Source organism: Phoenix dactylifera, unplaced genomic scaffold, assembly GCF_009389715.1.
Source record: "Phoenix dactylifera cultivar Barhee BC4 unplaced genomic scaffold, palm_55x_up_171113_PBpolish2nd_filt_p 000332F, whole genome shotgun sequence".
NCBI lineage: Eukaryota > Viridiplantae > Streptophyta > Magnoliopsida > Arecales > Arecaceae > Phoenix > Phoenix dactylifera.
This window is the reverse complement of record NW_024067795.1, coordinates 12,726-30,000: the sequence shown is the minus strand read 5'-3', so window position 1 is coordinate 30,000 and position 17,275 is coordinate 12,726. Positions and strand designations below refer to the sequence as shown.

Sequence of the window (17,275 nt, the reverse complement as noted above, 5' to 3'; positions counted from 1 at the left end):
AGCCATCAAGACATCTAGGGAGAAAAAGGGATAAAGTAGAAAGAGAAAAGAATGAAGGAGAGAGAAAGATAGAGAAGAGATAGAAAAAGAGAGAAACCTTGGAGGTTTCTTCTCAACATAGAGGAAGAGGATGGGAAGATCTAGGATGGCAGCGGTGGTCAGGAGTATGCAAAGAAATGACAAAGGCTGGCTCAATCCAACAACCGACAGTGGGCAACAACAAGGAAATGGAACCAAAATAAGAAAGATATGGAAAATCAAAGCACGACGGCAATAGGCCGTGGCAACCCCCAGTGTCACGATGGTGTTGGCTAGAAAGCCTAACTCTGGCAAAGATTGTGGCAACAACGATATCGGCCTTAGCCGATGATGGAAGATGCATAAGAAAATAGGGGTTAGGGCTGAAACAGAGGAGATGATGCATGATGAGATCTGACAGTCTTTCGAAGAGATCTCAGCTGGTGGTGACTGCATGAGAAAAGGATGAAAGAAGATAGGGTGCTGGCAAGGTGGGAGAGCACAATGCCTCATCTTCGGTGACGATACAACAGTGATAGGACTAATTGATTTTCTTCTTCTTCTTTTTTCCTTTTTCGATGATTGTGATTGGCTCTCCTATATCAAGCACGGGGATGGAGCTTTATAGTCGATGGAGGTTAGGGTTTCCTAGCCTCCAACAAAGTTGGGAAGGAGCGGGAGTTGGACTCCTTCTCCAACTCGAACAGAGGAAGATACTTCTTTTCTTTCTTTTTTATCTTGGGCCTATTTCAATGATGGGCTCAGCCAAATAGGGTGGGTCTCACATTCTCTCCCTCTCAAAATAATTTCGTCCTTGAAATTAACTATTCTTATATTTCAAACTTTTAAGGTACTTGATCATCATCTCATCCTTGAGCTCCCAAATAGTTTTTCCTCTTAGAGTGCTTGCTCCATAGGTTTTTGTCATAAAGAATTATGTAGCATTTCAAAACTTGATCTTTTCATATTGAATTCTCCCAATCTCTTTCAAGTGAACACCAACTTCCGAACTTGGATTAAAATGTCATAATTCATTGCCCATAAAATTAACTGCTCTTGATTAATTCCATACAGAAATCATAATTGACCCAATAGAAATTAGAGAAAGCTTGAGCATTGAATGCTCTTCATGATCTACAACATTTTTTCTTCTTTTAACAACTATTATTTTTTTAATCCAAGAAAAACCTTGAGCCCCTTTAAGCAAATGGAATAACAGTGTCAGAGCTAGAAGAAGAAGATCTATGCTGAAACATTCTGGATCTGAGCCGAACCAAATAACCATCAATTCATTAATGACATATTTGAGGCGTCCAAAATTTTCCCTAGAGTTGCCAACAATAGGAGAGTCCATGGGTGAATTGCGTAGCTACAAATAGGAATAACCAAAAAATCTATAATATTCTCCTTCCCTCTCTCTATCAATAAAATCCTTCTTTACTATAGAACTAACTTAAGTCTTGCATCGAAATGCCTTTTAGATACAAGAATTAATGTTAAATGACTTAACCCACCATGCTTCCACTATGCCCTCTGATGTAAACTCACCAACATTTTTTTGAGTTTACCGGTTGATTTTCGATTAAAATACCACTTTGCACTAAAATTGAGGAGATCCAAAAATTCAAATTCTTAAGTAGAACTAGAGCAAAATCTTAGACTTTCTTTATCCTCAATTTGCCTTAAGCATACCACGTCAAGATTAAACCTTAAGCCATTTTCCATGTTGAAGCCATTGCCTAAGCTTCCAAGAGTCAATAACTCTAGACCAGTTCGAATTAACCATGACTTTCTTGATAATTCAATTAGACAATTCTAGATCAACTTTCCTCTTAGAAAGTTAACTCTTAACTCAAAAAAATCAGAAGACTCTAAGTTAATGCCACATGAGTAGAGTCAACTCTAATTTCTCCTCCGGTCCTTTGTTTACCAAAATCCCTAGCATCTACCCACAAATCTACCAAAAATCTTGTCTCTTCAATGTTAAAATCATTAAAGTATCCCAAAATCAATTTCTCTATTCAATTGAACAATAATAGAAAGAAACTCTAAATTAGCTCATTAATCTAAACTTTGACTTGAAGTTTAACATACCCAACAATCTCTAACAAACATAAAGAAGATCAAGTAATTCGATCCAAGGATAATAATTTAATTAACAAAGATTCTACAAAGATGCATATCTCCTATCCTCTTAATAAAACCTAATCTGTCAATGGAATTAAATATATTTTTCTTTTACATGCCAGTTTCATACATGATCCATCTATAGGCTCAGTCCTCAAAGACTATTGCACTTTGAACTCTTTCTTAGGCCATACTCTCAACAACATATTGTTGATAAACCCAAAATTTGTAACCAAACAATTAATAGTAAAACTAGAACGTGATCATCATTTGCATCCATATCAAGTTTGGGAATTCAAATCACTTTAATAACAATTGAGTAAGTACACATTGCACAATATAACCTACAAGAATAACACTATATTATATAGTTAAAACCTCTTGCACTTACCTGAGGCCAACCCACTTATCGAAATGAGAGATAAAAATCATCTAGCCCTTGTTTACTATTTGTATTCCAAACCCGATGTTTAAATTTTATCACAATACCTAGTAATCTTAAACCTAAATTCTGAATTCTTTTCTACCACTTCTGTCATGTTTGTAGTGATCATAAAACCTAAGATCTGATACTACTTGTATCACACCCCGAACCCACCATCAGAGTCGGTCATATGATACGGCTATATGAACTCTAGAGCAGTGCCCTTAGGATCATGCAAGGCCTAAGATGAACAAATTTTTAAATACTTTCAAAATTTAAGTCAACAATCAATGACCAAATAATCCAACTAATAAATCCATCATGATTAAATAACCAAACTTATTTAAATATAAAATTTTCAAATGTTCACTAGTATCAGAAAATAAACTAACTAATAACTTTGATGCTTGAACTTCATGCCCAAGCCACCGAAACTATGCATCTTGTAACTCTGAAAAAAATACAATAGATGGATATGAGCTTTCTAGCCCAGTAAAAATCTCCAACCATTACACAAATATAAAATAAATTATTGATAAGATAAAAAATATTGGATGAAATAAAATTATAACAATTTTTAGAATGCTCATTCAGAATGATGTATATATATATATATATATATATATATATCATCAATATCCATCTTATTAAATGAAATATATGTCTCAAATACCAACAAATTTAACTATTTATTCAGCAACATTTTCAAATGTCATGCCATCCATTTCTCATTATCTCAATTCCAGGTTTCATAGCAATTTATTTTTCGGCTTTGGACTGACTAAGGTCATGTTCTAGTCTATGACTGATAAACAAAATTTTTATTCATAAGTCCATGGATGTTTTTCTGTACATAAGCTCGTAGAGGCTATCCTATACATAAGCTAATAGAGGCTATCCCACACATCACCTCGTGCAAGCTATCCCATGATAAGGTTTGTTCAGACCGCTTCTTATCCATCTGATTATTACATATTATTTTTTGTCAAATCGGTTCTAATTAAATAGTATATTCCTCATAATTTCAAGATAATTAGAATCATAGTTCAAATAGTCATATCTTCAATAGTTGATATCCACATATAATAAACACATAAATATGTTCATACCAGAAATCATATAAAACTATATCATCTCATGCAAAACCAAATTTATCGACATAAATCTAGCGATACAAATTCAGCGATGCAAATTAATAAATATGTATATATATACTGGTGATCAAGTATAGAGATTCTTACCTCTATGCCGACAACTCAGATACAATAAACACTAGCCCACACTTCTGTCGGATTATCCCCGCACGCGTTGCGACGATCGCAGCGGAAAGACACGCGCGGGGTCGTTCATCTCATGAACATCCCTAGGAACGTAGATTTCAAAAAAAAATTTGAGTTCTCTAACTCAGAAGATTATAAAATCTAAACGATAAATTAAAATTAATTACTTGATTAATTTTCAGATCTACAAAAATAATTGTAAAGATTAAATCTTTACCTTTGAACGGGTAGATCTTCACCACTATCTGATGATCGTGGAAATTGGGTTCGTTTGAAGCCGCACAAGCGTCCGACCTCTATGGGTATCCATACGAAGATCTGGATCGATTAAAGTCGTGATCTCACCGGGGTGCTAGCTTCCTTGCAGAGATCCCTCTTTGATAGTTGGAACTCCTCCAAGCAATCAACTCTTGATTGCTTCCAAGAGAAGGAAGAAGGAGAAGGAGAGACACTTTCTCCTTTTCTTTACCATAGAAGAATAAGGAGGGAAGAGAGGAACACCTTCCTCTCTATGTTTTCTTCTATGCGGATGATGAAGAGGAGGAAGAAGGAGAACCATGCTCGCTGCCCCTTTCCTTTGCCTTTGCGGATGGAAGAAGGAAGAGAGGGAGAGATGGCCGCCATGATGAAAAGAAAAGCCCCTTGACCCAAGGAGGGTTGGCCCTCTTTTTATTTCTTTTCATCTAGATGCCCTAGGCGTGGCCTCCTCCTTAAAATTAGGAGGAGCCACGCCCGGGATGCGAGTCCCGGACACTCGGGACGCGCATCCCGGCCAACCGAGATGCGGATCCGAAAAAGAAGGGCTCTTGCCCCTTCCTTATAATCCTAATCAAATTAGAATTTAGGTGGCCCTTGGTTCATTGAATCCTAATCTAATTAGGACCCAATTAGTCTCCCTATTTGATTCAAGATCTTTATCCATAAGATTAAATCAATTATAACTCTTGGAGTCCTAATCTAATTAGGACCCAATTGGATCATGATTCAATTTAACTCTTCAATCCTAATCCAATTAGGAGTCATCTTCATCTATTAGACCAATAATTAATCAGGACTCTAGGAATCCTAATCCAATGAGGATTCATATAATTTTAGTCCTAATCTAATTAGAACTTTAGGAATCCTACTCCAAGTAGGACTCTAATAATTTGAAGTTCTAATCCAATTAGAAATCTAGGAGTCCTACACCATGTAGGACTCTTGAACCTTATCAAATAAGATCAAGCCCAATTAATTAGGTCCAATTGATTCAATCAAATTACAATCCAATTGCAATTAATTTCTTCTTCAACTCACTAACTCTGAGTGGGTTAAGCCAATTATCAATCAAATTGACCATTACAAACTACTGTGATTCCAAATCACAATCCAACTATTAGATCGATCAGATCCTCTATTGTGTGTGACCCTATAGGTTCTATTCTGTCTGGTAGTGAGATATATTGTGATCCCTATCACAATATCATTGAAACTTCTTTCAATGGGTTGGAACAATTCCAACTCTTCTCATTCGAGTTCACTGATCACCAAGTGAATGCCTTTGAGTTTCATAATCCACCAGTGACACCTAGCAGCATGTAGTGGCTACCCAGCGGAATAGAATAGATGAACCTCTAGGTATAGTTAACGTTTGATACAGTCCCTCTATCGTGGATTCCGATGGAATGGAGGTCATGGATAACTCATCAAACCCCATCATCTGTCATATGTAAAATTTATTCGACTCTAGTTCGAGATTAGAAAACTCTTTTTTCAAAAACTACTTTGGCCAAGAATTTACGAACTCAGTCTCATAAATCATATAGGATCTCTTCTAATCTATCAAGGTCGATAGATTCTATCTAGATGCACCCCTACTCCTACAATGAGCCTACTGCAGCCAATCTGCACCACAAGGATCCAAATGGATAGGGCCCATATTTATGTGCTTGTCAAACTACAGCAACCTTACTGTGAATAGCCGAGGTATCGCAGGTCAAAGGACCAGTCATACAACAGCAACATCAAGTAAGTCACTTACGAGTGGATAGACATCCAAGTGATTAATTGTTATGATCATGCTCAGTACCTTTGTTCTCTAATAAACACTTGCACAATCACTCCAGTGTCCCCACACTGTAGACTTAAGACTCGTCCATCAAAGAAAATGATGTGTGCACTAATCTCAACGAAATATACAAGAGATTAGAAAGTTGATCAGTAGGGCTACTAGATCATTGGCTGATTGGCTCGATCACCATCCTCGTGATGATCCGTTGATCAGGAGTAATTCAGAAAATAATCACGAATGACACATGTCTTAAATTCTCAACTCTTGAGAATATGCGTCATCATCTTATTAATTCCTTGTACGATTCATGGACACATAGGAACATGAATGAAAAAAATGCCCAACTAGTAAATGCAAAACTAGTTTATTTATTTATTTTTTTCTAAATTCATGCACCCCAAAAGCTCTAGTTTTGGTATCTCCTGCAATCAACATCTCAAGTTGGAAACTGAAGTTCCAATTTTTTTTTTCTTTATCTCAGTAGAAGTTTCACTTATCATTAATTCATCGACTTAAGGAAAGGTTTTCTTGAGCAATAGATGCAAGTATACGATCTCTCTTCATTTGGATTAGCATTTAGATACAATTCTTTTATTAAAATAAAGAAATCACACACATACACACACATATACCTTTCATAAGTGGGGACAGAATGAAACGACCATAATAAAGATGCTTAATGTCTACTCTTGATTCAACACATTTCCACCGTAGTGTTCGAGTGGATCCTACTACTTCCTCTCGAACCATACTATAATAAGTATTATTATAATATTTGATCAGATCATTGAATCATTTATTTCTCTTGAAATCTGTTTCATTCTTATTTCTACACACGTCTTTTTTAGGAGGTCGACACCAATTATGTGGCATAGGTGTTACATCACGTACTAAACTTAATAGTATACCACTTCTACGAATGGCTCGTCATGCTGCATCTCTTCCGAGACCAGGGCCTTTTATCATAACTTCTGCCCGTTGCATACCCTGATCAACTACTGTACGAATGGCAGTGCAGCTAAGGTCCAAAATATGGAATAAACAAGTGTTTCCATGACTCTACCACCCAGCCAATCCTGTTTGTTCCACTTAATCCCTTTTTCATGGCCAAATATCTTTATAGCTAAGGAATGTGAAATCTTTCTCCTGTTACATGAATCAAATGTTTCATCTCATCCGGGTATACTAAAATGCTTTGTTGTAAGCCAGCTTTGAAAGCTATCCAAGAGCCGCAAGAATAGAACAATTTGCAGTGGTGAAAGCGCGCTACTGAGGCATCATCTGAAGCGGATAGATTCTCCATTTCTTTAGATAAGTTCTAATAAAAATGGTAGTGAAAGGGCAGTAAGGGATTTTTTTCATCGACCTTGTAGTCGTTATCTCGCCGTATGAATTTGTTTGTAAATGCGGGTTCTTACCCCTTATTCGTCAGTATGAGATTATTAAGAGTCGCGAAGCAGGGGGGTAACGTCAAATTCCTAGGTGAAAGGTCCAGTTGAGGACCAGATATCCCCCCGAGGGGGAGAGAAAGGCAGGGGGTAACGTCAAAAGATTTTGAAAAGAGGGTTTTTTCAAGATTGAGAAAAAGAGAGGTTGATCAAGCTTGATGGATTCATCCTCTAAAACAAGAAGTTCTAGTCCTGGAGGTATAATATTAATCACTTGATGTCCATCCGATACATCAACTATGGATATTTCATATCCTCCTTTTTCTTTACGTACTATTTTGCTTACTATACCTGCTGATGTAGCATTATAGACTGTATTGTTACTCTTGCTCCCATCAGGATAAATCTAACCTCTTGAAAAGATATTAGATCATCATGGGAAACTTTCAAATGAGTAATGCTTACCAGTCTCACGTGGGAGTACCTTGAAATCCTCGCTAAGACAATGGAGGGTGACGTATGTACAGCTTACGAGAGTGAGGGGTAGAGCTACGGAATTGCAAGTGAGTGTCTTCTACGCATCTCCGAGTCCACTTGATCCATTTCTTAGAGAAGCCATATTTCCAAAGTAGGAATGGAAGATAAGGTGATATGGAATTAAACTCCTACAAGGGAGTATACATTGAAATCCGCCCCCCTCGAGGCCGGGGGGCCCACCCCCCAAACCTCCGGTGTTCTCAAATGGTGAAGCCTTACAGCTTCCGGTTTTGAATCCAATCCCTAACCTAAGGAATTCGATCCAAAACCTCATCAAAACTTTCAGGCTTCCATACCTATACGGTATCTCCTGCAATCAACACCTCAAGTTGGAAACTGAAGTTCCAATTTTTTTTCTTTTATCTCAGTAGAAGTTTCACTTATCATTAACTCATCGACTTAAGGAAAGGTCTTCTTGAGCAATAGATGCAAGTATACGATCTCTCTTCATTTGGATACGCAATTAGATACAATTCTTTTATTAAAATAAAGAAATCACACATGTACACACACACACACACACACATATATACACTACAAAAGAAATAGCATTTCCCGGCGCTTTCCAGAGCTTTTCCCGACGCTTATAAGCGTCAGTAATTTCTAATCCAACGCGTCCAAAAGCGTCACGAAACTGTCGGGCAGGTGGGCGTGGATAATTTTCGTTCCGACGCTTTTCGCCTGCGTCGGCATTACCTTACCTTTACCGACGCTTTAAAGCGTCGGCAAAGGCTTTATATCCGACGATTTTAAGCGTCGGCAAAGGATTTATGCGTCGGTGTGCATGTGCCGGGATAGTGTTAGTGCCGGGATTACCGACGCTTTTATGCGTCGGCATTACCTTACCTTTACTGACGCTTTAAAGCGTCGGCAAAGGCTGATTACCTTTACCGACGCTTTAAAGCGTCGGCAAAGGCTTCAAATCTTTTTATGCGTCTGTGCCGGAATAGTGTTATTGCCGACGCTTTTAAGCGTCGGCAATAGAGATTTTTTTAAAAAAAAAATTCATAAAAAGAAATGTGAAACCTGTATACAAATATAGCTCTGTCATAAAAATTCAAAAAAATTCATAAAAATTCATAAAAATTCATAAAATAAAAAAATTCATAAAAATTCATGATTTTATTAGACGACTGAAAAACCACATTAAAAGGACAGATATATAGCTCTGTCAGAACCACTGCCATGACATCAATTACCATCTAACCGACCATTTGACTAGAGTAATTGATCATGGTGAGATAAAAGCTGTCACGCCCCCGCCTCTGCGAGGCACGTGAGGCACCCAGTGCCCACGTGGGGGCCACATGAGGGGGAACACGGGGCTCCCCTGCCAGATATTGTCCGGTTCTGGGGCTTCACGCAAGCGTCCTTCACCCCTCCCCGGTTTTGTTTTCCACCCAAAACGCGTCTGCAGGATTAGGAGACACCCGCCTCATATGCCCAGGCTCTGGAACGAGTCTTTCCGATGTGGGACTATTGGGTCTCACACCCTTCCCACCATCGGACAAGAGCCGTCTTCGGCTCTGATACCAAATGTCACGCCCCCGCCTCTGCGAGGCACGTGAGGCACCTAGTGCCCACATGGGGGCCACATGAGGGGGGAACACGGGGCTCCCCTGCCAGATATTGTCCGGTTCTGGGGCTTCACGCAAGCGTCCTTCGCCAATCCATTTAGCGGAACACATCACCATGGACTTCGTTATTGGGCTTCCCAAGACAGTTAAGAAAAATGATGCAGTGTGGGTGATTGTTGATCGCCTCACAAAGTCAGCTCACTTTTTACCCTTTAGAGTTGGCACTTCACTTGATAGGCTGGCGCAGAGGTACATTGAGGAGATCGTGCGCCTACACGGAGTACCGGTGAGCATTGTATCTGATCGAGACCCACGATTTGTATCTAGATTCTGGAGAAGTTTTCAAGATGCTATGGGTACTGAATTAAGGCTCAGCACTGCTTACCACCCTCAGACCGATGGTCAGTCAGAAAGGACGATCCAGACCTTAGAGGATATGTTGAGAACATGTACAGTTGATCTTGGAGGTTGCTGGGATAATCATATAGCCTTGGTGGAGTTTGCTTATAATAATAGTTACCATTCTAGCATCAAGATGGCACCATATGAAGCTCTTTACGGGAGGAAGTGCAGGTCTCCTCTGCATTGGGATGATGTTGGAGAAAAGAAGTTATTGGGTCCAGAATTAGTGCAGAATGCCAGGGAGAAAATCTTGTTGATCAAGGAAAGACTCAAAGCAGCTCAGGATAGACAAAAGAGTTGGGCAGATAAAAAGAGGAGAGAAGTAGAATTTCAAGCAGGTGATTTTGTTTTCTTGAAGATTTCACCCTCGAAAGGTATCATGAGATTTGGAAGGCATAGTAAACTAAGTCCACGCTACATCGGGCCTTTTGAGATTCTGGACAGAGTTGGAGAGGTTGCTTACAGATTAGCCTTGCCACCCGGGCTATCTAAAGTACACAATGTTTTTCATGTTTCCTTACTAAGGAAGTATGTCTCGGATCCCAGTCATGTGGTACAGTATGAGCCATTGCAAGTTGATGAAGATTTGACTTATGAAGAATTTCCTTTACGTATTATCGATCGCAAGGAGCAAGTTTTGAGGCGGCGTACCATCCCATATGTGAAAGTACAATGGAGCAACCATTCAGAAAGAGAGGCAACTTGGGAGCTTGAGGATGAAATGCATGCGAGGCATCCGCAAGTCTTCGAAGTCTCAGGTATGTGAATTTCGAGGACGAAATTTTATTTAAGGGGGGGAGAATGTGAGGCCCAAGCCGAAGGAGAGGCCGGAATCCTCGGCTGCATCTTCTCGAGCGTAACAGGGGCGAGATCCGCGGCGGCCATTTGAATGGCCGATGAACCCGCACAACCGCCGCTGAAATCGCGGCGGTAATTTGAAAATTTTCTCTCTAAAATCCCCCATTGAACCGCATCTGAGAGCCTCTAACCCCTTTTCCCTCCTCCGCTGCTAGGGTTTGGAGCTCGCACCAGTGCCGCCGGAGAGAGGAGCCGCAGCTTCTCTTCATAGCAAGGTAAGCCTTAACCCTATATCCTTCCTACCTTATGATAATGAAATAAAAGAAGAGAAGAAGAGGAGAAAAAGGCGTATCTGTGGTTGTTAGCTTGCCGGCTCTCGGTCGCAGGTATCGTCTGGCTTCGGCCGCAACCACCGCCAGTCGTCGGAGGGGGCTGCAGTCGGGTCGAAGTCCTTCCCTTTCTCCCTTCTGGTGGGACAAAGGGGGCGACTCTCGTCTCTTTCCTGGGTGAACAGAGGAAGAAAGAAAGAAAGAAAGAAAGAAAGAAAAAGGGGAGGGGACTCACCGTGGACTCACTGCGGCGCCGGAGGCCGAGGAACGTCGGCCGCAGGCGCGGCCTGCGACTACGGGCGCCGGAGGCCGGGGAACGCCGGCCGCAGGCGCGGCCTGCGACTGCGGGCGCCGGAGGCCGGGGAACGCCGGCCACGGCCGCAGCCGCGGACCGCAGGTGCGGCCACGGCCGCAACCGTGGGTGCCGCAGGCACTGCGGGTGCCGCTAGCCGGCCGAGGGGGCGTCGCCGGCTGCTGCTTGGCCCTCTCGAGCCCGATCTTCCCTTGCGGGAGAAGAAAGAGGGAAGGAGAAAAAAAAGAAGAAGAAGAAGAAGAAGAAGAAGAAGAGGCGGGGAAGCTTCGAGAATGAAGAAGAGGGGAGGTTTCGGGAGAAGAGAAGAAAAAAAAAAAAAAAAAAAGAAAAAAAAAAGAGAGAAAAAAAAAAATAATAATAATAAATAATAATAATAAATATATAATTAAATAAATAGAGAATTAAGGTAATAGATGTATTTAAATAAAATGAAATAACAATAAATAAATAAATTAAATAGAAAATGATAATCTGTCCTCAATGATGATGATAGGTACAGTGAAGTTGTCATCTGGTTCTAGAGATTCGTGAGCGAATCAAGGTAAGTAACCTTGGCACTGATCTTAAAGTTTTTTAAATTACTATTTATTCATCATTATGAAAATGCATTGCTTTACGATATATTTTTCTCAAAATTAGGATCAAGTATATGATTGCATGTGATACATGAATTTGATTAAAGAGTATCCTTCATGAATATTTGATGATGTATGAGTTATGAAATTATGATTATGTTAGACTGCATGAAAAATGATATTTGAAGCATGATTATGCATTTTAAATTATATAATGCCATTTATCATTTTCAAACCTATTTATGATGATTATGATTTATGAAAGAAAAAGAATATGATTTATGAACTCTCAGATAGCTATGACCACCTCTAGAAATAGAGGCCAGTCGACACCCTGGAGCTAGCATCCAACGAATATGGCCCTCTGCCAACGGGTTAAAGTTGGTAACGAATAAGAATAAGTTATAAAACTTGTCGACTACGAATACGAACCCTGTCACGGGATTATAGTGACCATAGCAGCACATCCGTCTGAGAGTAAGATTTATAAAGTATGGATGAATGGCAGCATTTTATAAGACTTGCATTATCATGTTTATGAACTTGCATGGTTGAAGCATATTTTGCTTTATAACCTGTTTTGAATAATTTATCTATGAAATGCTTTATTTTCTGTTAAGTTCTTTAAATGATGCATTGGCATGAGAAAAATTATGCTTAATCTAATGAGATAGTACATGGTTACTTACTGAGTAGCAAGCTCATACCCTTCCTGTTGTTTTCTTTTATTTATTTCAGATAATTAAGGCGATTAGGAGCAGGAAAGAGTGAATGAAAATTGGAGTTGAAGCATAGTTACAGGGACTCTTAGTATCTATGTTAATAAGTTTGAGTTGTAATATTGCAAACTCAAGTATTTGATTTAGATGCTCGGTATTTGCTTCTTTATGATTAGTCAATAAATTTGATCGGATTTGGTTTTATTTCATGAAATAAAATTGTTATCATGGGCTGCGTGTTATTGTGGGCAGCAACCTACAATAGCACGCCCATGTCATGAGCCGGATCTGGGGTGCAAAAAAAAAAAAAAAAAAAAAAAAATCATGTCCGGATCTGGGGCGTGACATTTAGTGGTATCAGAGCAATAGGTTTGATCATGAATAAAAGTTAGAGCTTGGTAATAGGCACACTCAAAGTCTAGAAATAGATGGTTAGGTCTCATTCACTTGGGTCTAACCAGTTAAACAAAAGTAGATAGATTTTCATAATCCTACCGTTGCTCAACAATGGAAACTGATAAACGTTGGCCTTCTGATAGGTAAAAATGAGGAACAGAGAGGAACAAGCCTTGAGGAATATTGCAGCTAGAAGGAGAGGGACAAGAGCAACCTCTCAAGGAACTACCAGCCAACCAGCTGAGCCAGCTCCCACTGCGACCACTACCCAACCAGATTTTGCTGGGGTATATCAAGTGATGACTCAGCTCCTTCAACAGCAACAGCAGATGCAACAACTGATACAACAACAGATGCAGGCCATGGTCCGACCTGCACAACGTATGGACTCTTGTTATGAGAGGTTCCGTAGGCTGAATCCTCCTATGTTCGAGGGTGGAGCTGATTATCTAGCTGCTGAGACTTGGATTCGGGAAATAGAAGAAATGTTTGATGCACTACAATTTCCCGAAGACGTCAAGATCAGACTGGCGATACCCATGCTCAAAGGAAATGCCAAGTTTTGGTGGACGGCCATGAAAGCTACATTCGAGGGTGATGATGAACAACTGACTTGGGATGAATTCAAGGATATATTCTATGATCAGTATTTTCCTAAGTCAGTAAGGCTGACAAAGGAGAATGAGTTCCTATCTTTAATGCAGTCAGAGAATATGACGGTGCTGGAGTATGCCAATAAGTTTAATGAATTAGGCCGGTTCTGTCCTCGACTTATGGAAGATGATCAAAGCAAGGCCAACAGATTTGAGCAAGGCTTGAGATACGGAATTCGATCCCGGTTGTCAGTTCTAATGTTTAATAGTTACAGGGATGTACTCGACAGGGCTCTGAAGGTTGAAGCTGAACTGATTAGATCAGAAAGAGAAAGGGGTAGCCAGAAGAAGCCTAGAATATTAGGGAATCAAATCAAACAGCCAAGGGACTCTGAAGGTCCTCCAAACAAGAAGAGATTTGAAGCTTGTTACTACTGTGATAAATTCCATGCTGGACCTTGTCTAAAGAAAGCAGGAGCCTGTTTCATTTGTGGGCAGCCGGGGCACATAGCACGTGACTGTCCGAATAAAAAGGAGAATGACTCTGGGCCTGCCAGACCTACGGATCAAAGACAGAAGGGTGGTGCACGGGTTTTTGCACTAACACAGCAGGACGCGTTTTGGGTGGAAAACAAAACCGGGGAGGGGCGAAGGACGCTTGCGTGAAGCCCCAGAACCGGACAATATCTGGCAGGGGAGCCCCGTGTTCCCCCCTCATGTGGCCCCCATGTGGGCACTAGGTGCCTCACGTGCCTCGCAGAGGCGGGGGCGTGACAAAAGCTGTTAAATTTTTGACAAGTCTCCTGTTCGACACAGCCCTTATGATTGACCAAAATAAAATACATGCAATGACTTTTATATAGCTTGCAGATCCTGAGAGTAACTACTATATATTAACCAAGTGAAGACTTGTGTCACTATACACAGATACAAAGTTTAGTTTGTTCTTGCAATTCCGAAAAAGACTGAAGTAGACTGCAACGTGTAGCCAGATAACTGGTATTAAAGGTCCTCCCACTAGCTGTACACTAACATGGGTAAGAGGAAAAAACCTTAAACTTCGCAGGAGTCAAGCGAAACTGTTGCTTAAGCGTATCAACGGTGGAATATTTAGATGCAGCCTCAATCTGAAAAAAACAGCAATGAACATCAATTTGCATACAAATAAAAGCCATAAAAATATCAGCTAATGCTTGCAAAAAGCAAGTAAATGAAGAATGGAGGTGGCCAAACCTTTACAGGATTCATCCAACCATCAAACCTACGTATTTTGTCTAAAATCAAAATCCCTGTCTACATCAAACATCATTTGGACACATTAAAATTCCTGCCTTTCTACGGTACATAGAAGCCAACTCCAAAACTAATAACTCCTTTTGTTTGACTTTCACAACCAGATTCCAATCCCAAAATTATTCAAAGTCAGATCACTATTTCCTGCATAAGACAAAGAATATTATATGTTTATTGGGGAGAACTTAAGAAGCTTCATTACCTTTCTGTCTTGAAAGGTAATGATTGTAAGGAATGGCACAGCCGGCAGAGTCCAACTGTTCTGCTGTGAGGGGCATTCGTAACAAAACATAAGAAAGGCAGCCGAGAGGACCAGTGTTGTGGATCCAAAATGACCTTCCTCCCTCCTCGTAGATGCTCTGCATGCCAACACAAGCTCACCATCATACCATATCTCAGAAACATCATCTGTTTTCAATCTATCCATACCTTTATCACCGACGAGAACTCGTTCAAAGCATTCGGGATGTAATCGTTTGCCGATATGTTAAGGAAAGAGAAGGCAGTGATGTCGTTCTGACCGATGTCGAGAGAAGTACTCCTTTCTGGGCATCAATTCCCTGTAAACTCCTCCTGCGGTTTGTTTCATATGCAACAAAAGTTTGATAAATTTAAGCAGCAGAACCCAACTGCTGAACTACAGTGGAGTGATGGTTTAGAATGACTAGAACTTGCCTCGTTCGTAGATCGTTTGAGACCGGGATTTGAACTGCAAGAACTCATCCAGCTGCACATCTAAAGAGAAGGGACTGTAGCCACCCTGAGAAAGGGTTACGTTCTGCGGCATAATTGTAGCTCCTGCAGATGCAAAATTAGCACCATACCGGAAATTCGTGCCCAATGAATCAAGGTACGCACTGAGGTATGGCAATCCAAAGCTCTCAGCTGGAAATTTGACAAAAAAAACACGACCACAAATTCGATCAGATAATTTAAAGTGGATCAGTACTAGGATTCTGTATTGGGTCTCCATGAGTGACCCCCATGGGCTTTAGTGATCTTTAATTCCCTGAAAACTACCCCTCAAATTCAACTGTTTGAAGTAAGAGTTCTAGATGGCGGTGATTAGCAGCTAATTTATATGGATAAAAGGGAGATAATTACCAATGAAGTCGATGATAAGGCGGCCATCTGAGTACCTGCCTGCGGGCATCCTGAAGAAGGTCTCACCGTACGGTGTGCGGACCGGCCCGAAGGCGGCTGAGAGACCACCTGTATCTGAATTTGAGTCGCCCAGATTGACAACGGCAGGGAAATGGCATGGCGAGGATGAGACTGGGACTGAGAGCAGCAGCAGAACTGATAGGAAACCAAGAAGAAGAGGAGAAAGCTTCATTGCTTGGATCTAAGAGGTGACAGAAAGGAGGCTACCTCTATCTCTTAAGGAGGTGACAGAGACTAGAGCTCCATCTTGATGCGGCCGGCCGGGATGGTGCCGATGGTGACGTCGAAGAAGACGATGGGGTTCTTGGGGTTGGGTGGCCGCTGGTGCCACTCCACCGCCACTAGAAGGCCTGTTCATGAAAGCGGCGGCGAGGGCGAGGAGGCAGGGGAGGGCCTCCGCGACATCGGAGGAGTTGGTGGTGGTGTTGGGGGTGAAGTCGGGGTTGGGAAGGCAGCAGGTGGCGAGGGAGGTGTTGGAGGGGGCAGCGGGGGAGGGGCAGGAGAAGGCAGGGTCGGCCAGGGAGAGGGAGGAGGGGAGGGGGGCGGCGGGGGGAGGGGAGCCGAAGAAGGTGCCGCCGATGGAGATCTGGGCGCGGATCTGGGAGGGATCGCCGGCGACCTCGATGGGGTACTTGAGGTCGGGGTTGGGGGAGCCGGAGAAGGAGGTGGCGGAGTCGTTGGGGGTGGAGTAGGGGAAGGAGGAGCCGTCGGGGAGGATGGCCGAGGAGGCGGAGACGAGGATCTCGCGGTGGCGGAAGCCGATGAGGAGCTCCCAGGCCTTGAGGTTGGTGGTGCCGGAGTTGAGGATGGTAGCGGTGGCGTTGAAGGCCCAGGCCTGGTCGTTGGGGTCGCGGACGAAGGGCCGGAGCCGCTGCCCCCGCTGCTTCTTGAATCTGGAGGGGGTTAGGGAGGGAGGGCGATGATGATGAGAGAGAGAGAGAGAAGACGAGGAATGGACGAGGAAAGGGAAGGGGGTTCCGTTTTCTCTTCGATCTCTGGAATGGGTTGAGGGTGGAGGGCGGTGGCCGGGAAAACGGAAAGAGAGAGGGCCCGGGTGATGGTGGGAATGTTGGCTTTCGACGACGCTTTTTAGCGTCGTCTTAGGCCCAATACTACACCGACGCTTATTAGCGTCGTCTTTTGCCGACGCTTTTTCCAAGCGTCGGCAAATTTTGACGCTAGACCAAAAATTACCGACGCTTGTGAAAAGCGTCGGCAAAAAAGCGTCGGTAAAACCGACTTTTCCTGTAGTGATATATATATATATATATATATAACAAATAAAACAGATT

The 17,275-nt window shown here is 41.7% G+C and overlaps 1 protein-coding gene and 1 pseudogene across 1 annotated transcript; one reads left to right on the top strand and one right to left on the bottom strand.

The window, feature by feature from the left end:
- Nucleotides 1-13,082: 13,082 nt before the first annotated feature.
- Nucleotides 13,083-14,351, top strand: LOC120105636. Its single transcript, XM_039118299.1, has 2 exons — nucleotides 13,083-14,117; nucleotides 14,343-14,351. Exons 1-2 carry the CDS (start codon nucleotides 13,083-13,085, stop codon nucleotides 14,349-14,351), a joined length of 1,044 nt encoding a protein of 347 aa, XP_038974227.1.
- LOC120105642 lies at nucleotides 14,315-17,027 on the bottom strand (annotated as a pseudogene).
- Nucleotides 17,028-17,275: the final 248 nt, after the last annotated feature.

Coding starts and splice junctions, on each gene's coding strand:
- LOC120105636 (XM_039118299.1), top strand. CDS start 13,083: ATGAGGAACAGAGAGGAACAAGCCTTGAGGAATATTGCAGCTAGAAGG.